The 5,753-nt window shown below is 48.4% G+C and overlaps 1 protein-coding gene across 1 annotated transcript; it reads right to left on the bottom strand.

The window, feature by feature from the left end:
- Window positions 1–2,933: 2,933 nt before the first annotated feature.
- LOC119306147 (mitochondrial amidoxime reducing component 2-like) lies at window positions 2,934–5,531 on the bottom strand. Its single transcript, XM_037582456.1, has 8 exons — window positions 5,235–5,531; window positions 4,978–5,127; window positions 4,289–4,465; window positions 4,066–4,154; window positions 3,889–3,953; window positions 3,658–3,760; window positions 3,365–3,475; window positions 2,934–3,280 (listed from the first exon to the last, which is right to left on the bottom strand). The coding sequence occupies exons 1-8, from the start codon at window positions 5,392–5,394 to the stop codon at window positions 3,152–3,154; spliced, it is 984 nt and encodes a 327-aa protein (XP_037438353.1). The 5' UTR covers window positions 5,395–5,531; the 3' UTR covers window positions 2,934–3,151.
- Window positions 5,532–5,753: the final 222 nt, after the last annotated feature.

Here is a 5,753-nt window from a genome sequence, read left to right on the forward strand (position 1 = left end):
TTGAAGCCACGCGGAGTCGTCGACGACGAAAACGAGCGCGCCGAGACGGATCTCGTGGCCCTCAACCAATCCGCCACCGGAAACCATGATGATGATGATCAGTAAAACTTGCAACTTCACCAACAAGTCGCTAAGACACCCGCCCCATGGTGGGCGCCAACTGTCGTGGTCCTAAGGCTGACAGTAGAAAGGGCGTAGGTATGGAGAGGCAAGATCTTAGCTATGGCGAAGATGTACACACGAGGTTTACGAGTTCAGGCCCTTCTCGGAGGAAGTAACAGCCCTACGTCTTGGTGCCCGGAGGCGGTCGATTGGATTATGTGTGTAGTATTACAGGGGTGCGAACCCTTGCCCCATAGGAGGGGGGTGGCTTATATAGAGTGCGCCAGGACCCCAGCCAACCTCCATTACAAGGGGCTTAATGTACATAAAGTAAGGGCGTTACTGATAACGGCAGTCTTAAATACTCTTAATGCTCATGAAGACTAAGGAGTGAATGCCCAGCCATTGCGTGCTGTTCCGACTCCTAGTCCTCGATATAGTCGAGTGACCTCCCATATGGTCGAGTGACGGTGGGGGATGTGGTCGAGTGATTCGGTCGTCGAGTGGATTCTTGGTCTTTTTATCTTCTGGGGTAGTGACCTTGGGTAGGACGTATAGGTTCGGCCTATGACCCTACCCCAGGTCTGTATCCTCATCACCAACCTCCGCCTCCGCCTGAGAAGAGCTGTCCCGCGCTAGCCCAAGACCCAAGCAGAGAGAAATGAGATCTCCGCCCCCACCCACGCCAGCCGGGCTTTGCCTAGAGGTGGCTCACGGCAGCGGCGGGGGAGGAGGGCCTGGAGGGGAGGGGCCTGCGGCAACGCACTAGGGTTCGCCATTGTCGCCCGCGGAGGCGACCTGGGGCTAGTTTCTTTTCGTGACAAACTGACAGAAAATACATCAGTGATGATTATGACTAGTCATCAGTGACTGGTCAAACGGGAATGACACTGCTAAGGAATAACCAACTAAAAAACAATACACGAATTTGCCCAAATCCCGACGGCCTAAGCTATGCCGACGACCCCCGTTGGCATATATGGAGGTATCTCGACGGCCTAGGGCAAGCCGTCGACGTAGCAAAGCCGTCGACATACCTCAACCTATGCCGACGGGAGCCGTCGGCATAGCTCAGCGTCGGTAGTACTGGCTCTATGCCCGCGGTGGCCGTCAGCATAGATGGGCCGTCGGCATATATGTGGGCCCGGATACCCGGTGGGCGACGGGCATTTGACGGCGTCATATCTACGCTGACGACACTAGCAGGGGCCGTCGGCATAGGGAGTGGCCCACGTCATCGATCCGGGGGACGTGACACGCCATCGTCGGTCCATGGAGTGGCATAGATATGTCGACAGGGTCCCCGTCGGCATAGGCCTGACCCATGTCATCGATCTGCGGGCTCTGCCATGGCATCGATCTGAAGCCCTCATAGAACCGGGAGCATAGCTATGCCAATGGCCTTCCGTCGGCATAGATTTGTGTTATTTTTTCTATTTTTCTATTTTCTCTTTTTTATAAACTAATTTGATTAACTTAAATGTGCCTCATCTAAACAAAAACATACCTAAATTATATATCGAGTGACCCTCCTCCCGGACATCGCCGCCGCCGTCTCACAGAGGGGGAAAACGGCCACGTCGGGCCGACAAGCACTATTGCAGGATGCTGCTAACGCGACACTACGATCAAAGACCCTTTGACGAAACTGTGTGCGATGCATTAATCGCAAACGGTGGTGTAAAAAAACCGTCAAAAAAGATGCAAAATATTTGCGATGACGGATGCATCAAACACAGTTCAGATTTTAGTTCTGTGTGTGATGTAGGGCATACGGTTCAGTACAATTAACTGTTTGCGATGAGGAGCAACAAAAGAAACGGGTAGCCAGATGAAGGTGTGTGCGATATACAACATACGGTTCACTAGGATGAACTATTTGTTATTAGGCAACACAAAAGAAATGGTCAGCCAGATCAAGGTGTATGCGATATACGGCATGCGGTTCACTCGGATGAACTGTTTGGGTTGAGATAAGAGAACATAAACGGTTCAATATAATAAGATGTGTGTGATACATGGCAAACCAGTCTGTAATCAGAAATGTGTGCGAAGACCGATAATCACACAGACGATTGCTGCTAATAAGACATGTGTGTTGTGCGATGGGATTGCATACAGAACAACAACAACAACAACAACAACAACACACACACACACACACACACTTATAAGGACATGGTTGCATAACCAAATTAAACATCCACTTATATAAGTGGCTACTACAACCATGGTCGTGTGGACGACAAGGTGTGTAATGGCGGGAGGCTCATGCCTGCTCTTGCAGTACCCAGATCTGGGGTGACAAGTTGGCCATCATTGAGGTGGTGGCTGGGACTCCTCTGGATGGTGTAGGTGAGTGTCCAAGTGAAAGCTTCATACTTCTGGCGCCGGTGACCCGTGGGCGCGCTTGCTTCTTGAAGACGTCGTCGTGGATCTCGTCCTTGTGCCAGGGCTTCAGGTGAAAACCTTTGTCTGTCTTCAGATTCGGCAGCGGCGACGGTTCGCGCCGTCACCCTCCTGGGGGCGTTGTCATGGAGCTCCGGAGTTTTTGGTCGGGCCTTGGCAATGTGTTTGGCTTGTTCTAGGTTCTTGTTGTATCTTTTGATCTGCTTTGTAAAGGGGCCTTCCCACCATATTGTATCTTTCGGTCCTGTACTTTGGTTCGTTGCTTTACTTATAAAGTGGGGCGAAAGTCTATTTCGAGATGTCTCTGACAAAGGATTTGCTAATGAACATCAGTGAGTGACTACATTCTACTGTTTGGCCGATCAATGGGCTAAAGAACCAGATGACGATATTGTTTGAGATGGAGAGCATGACGATCACGCTCGTCAAGATTTTATTGCTAAGCTGATTTACTTTATTGCAAAGTTGAATTTACGTAGAGTGTGCACAAATTCAACCAACAAGTCGTCTCTTCGAAACACACATAAAACATACTCCCTCTGTCCCAAAAATGTCTCGACTTTTAGTAACATTAGTACTAAAGTTGAGACACTTGTTTTGGGACGGAGGGAGTATATGGTAGGTGCTACCATGCCCTTGCTCAGGCAGGAACTTCGTCGGATGAAGGGTACGTCTGAAGAACATAAACCGGGTCGCCGACCTTGACGATCCTCCCTTTTCCCTTTGCTGATACCGATTCCTTGCAGACCAGATATTGCCCAAAGTACACCTGCAAAACAAGATAAAAATGCAAGCAGTAAATGGCTTGTTCTACTGCCAAAAGTAGAATAGGTTGAAAGAGACAATTAACTACCTTGTGTTTATTCTTGTGGCTCGGACAGATCACTTCACCGGACCGGAATGTCAGCATAGTTTCTGTTGGTTCGGTGCCAAGTATTCCATTCTCTTGATTAACGGCTGGTACCTGAATCAGCAAACAGAGAAACTAATCATATGGTATACTCCTATTTATATTGTCCGGTGTGAATGTTTAGTGTAAACATCATATATTACTGAATTATGGTGGTGCAAGGTTTATATGAAACAAACGAACACGCCTCTTGGTACTTTGCATGTCAACCACAGAAACAGTTCTTGAAATTTTACCTTGCAACGGTCGCATAACTTCACCCCGTCAAATGTCAGCTTGTTTATCTTTATGGTTTTCCACATATCCTCCGAGTATGGGTGGCATCCATCAACTAAAATACTGTCAAAGCAAACCATTGTTTGTAAGAACGCAAAAGGTAGGTGAATATTAAGCAACCTGGTATCACAATTTTTAATACATAAACCCCCGGCAAAAAGGTTATTCGGAAAATACAGTGTGCTGCTTACTTTGGTCTGAAGCGATTGATTGGTACAGGTTCCTTAAGAACCTCATTTAGTGCATCCAGTGAGCCCTACAAATTATTTGAACTGTCAGCTTGAGCTTAGTATTTAGCAGCAGTGCACATAGCCTTCATAATTTATACATAGGCAAACAGTGTGAGCTGTGAAGTATGAAGGTACTACCTGGGAGGCCATGAGGAAAGGGAAGACATCCGTAAACTTGAGCTTGTAACCTTGAGCATACTCAGGATCAGTCGGCCTGATTTCAGAGTCTGCCAAAAACATAAACAGACATCCTTCATACGTATCAGAGATGATCTCGTCAAGAGAACATTTTCTGCACAAATAGACAGGCATCCAAGGCATTTTTGTGTGACTAAGAACACCACAAGCACAAGGTATGCACCTTCTTTAAACCGCACGAGTCGACTCGGCTTCCCTAAATAAGCGGAGAGCCATTCGGCTGCTTCAGCTCCTTCATCATAGGCAGAACCAGACCACTCCCACACGGAGACATCATCGAGCGTGGCACGCTCCGCAACAAGAGGGACCTTCAGCGTGTCCATTCCAGGTGCTCTTATAACTGCAATCAGCAGAGGATCAAATAAAATTGATCTTTAGGAGAGTTCCTCTGAAACATAAAAAGAAAATGATAATGATACAAGAATTTTCTCCTGAAACATAAAAAAGGAAGGGGCATCACAAGTTACAATGTATCAAATCAAAGAGCATAAAAATGCAGGAAACCAATTTTATGAGCAGAAAAACACAATTACTTTTGATCAAATCTACTAGTGTTAGTGTATTGCTTGTTCAAACGACAAGCAATGTTGTATTCAGCAAATCATGGAGACAGAACATTTTGCAGGAATCTAAGTTAGTCCGAACAAACTGTCTGTTAAAACAAAACAGAGAGATGCTGGCCAAGCTTTCTCTGATGAAGTTCCATTGAGGTGTAACTACACGCCTTAACTCCGAAAATATTTAACTAGGACGAAAAAGGGAGCATATCTTGTGAACAAAAAATACTACTAGTAAAAATACTGACAAAGCATATCATATATACTCCTGCAGTAATAAATCAGCTACTAATACCCAAGCAGGAGTCGGGGGTGGGCTGCCAGTCCTCGTCGAAGGCCGCCGGCGGCAACTCCACCTCAACCAGCGCCATCTTGGGCTCCACCCTCTGCGTGAGCGCCCTGCCCTTGGCGTTCACCACCAGCCACTGCCGATCCCACCTGAACCCTGCAGTGCAGTCCATCAGAGCCATCAGATCAGAGCTGAACACGACGCAGGACAGGGGGACACGAAGAAAATGATTGGTTTCAGTGAAGCTGGGGGACACACAGTACCGGTGGAGGTGACGGGTGCCTGAGGCACGGAGACGCCCCTGCAGGACTTGACGGGGTATATGAGGATGGACGCCACCGTCGCCGCCGGCTCTCCCGACGGTTCCTGGCCGCCGCCGCCGCCGCCGAGGAGGGAGGAGAGGAAGGACGCCGCCTGCTCCATGGATCGATCGCCGCGCAGAAGCACGCGAGGAGGGAGTGAGGAAGAAGAGAGTGCAGTGTGGAGACAGCGAGAAGCGCAGCTCGCGACTTTCTCTCGGCGCCTTATCTCACCGCCTAGCGGCTTGCGCGGCGCGCCATTCGGTCCGTTTTGGCACGCAGCGTCGGCTGTTTTCTTGAAAAATAAACGAACGCCGCTTTCCTTTCTCATCCCCACACGAGCTGAGGCCAGTGGAGTGGAGTGGGTAGCTAGTAGTTTGCCTTTTTGCCTCGGGTGGTAATTGCAGGTCAACGACGCATAGACGATCTCCAAAAATCTACCACTCATGATACATTTAAAAACTATAAGGAAATAAAAATCAT

Source organism: Triticum dicoccoides, chromosome 5B (genome assembly GCF_002162155.2).
Source record: "Triticum dicoccoides isolate Atlit2015 ecotype Zavitan chromosome 5B, WEW_v2.0, whole genome shotgun sequence".
In the NCBI taxonomy this organism is placed as follows: Eukaryota; Viridiplantae; Streptophyta; class Magnoliopsida; order Poales; family Poaceae; genus Triticum; species Triticum dicoccoides.

Bases quoted from the DNA above. Each gene is read 5' to 3' on its own strand.
- LOC119306147 (XM_037582456.1), bottom strand. From the start codon at position 5,394: ATGGAGCAGGCGGCGTCCTTCCTCTCCTCCCTCCTCGGCGGCGGCGGC. The intron at 3,761-3,888 runs GTAAGCAGCACA...TTGCTTTGACAG, and splicing joins ATCAATCGCTTCAGACCAAA to TATTTTAGTTGATGGATGCC. The intron at 3,281-3,364 runs GTAGTTAATTGT...CTTGTTTTGCAG, and splicing joins GCCACAAGAATAAACACAAG to GTGTACTTTGGGCAATATCT.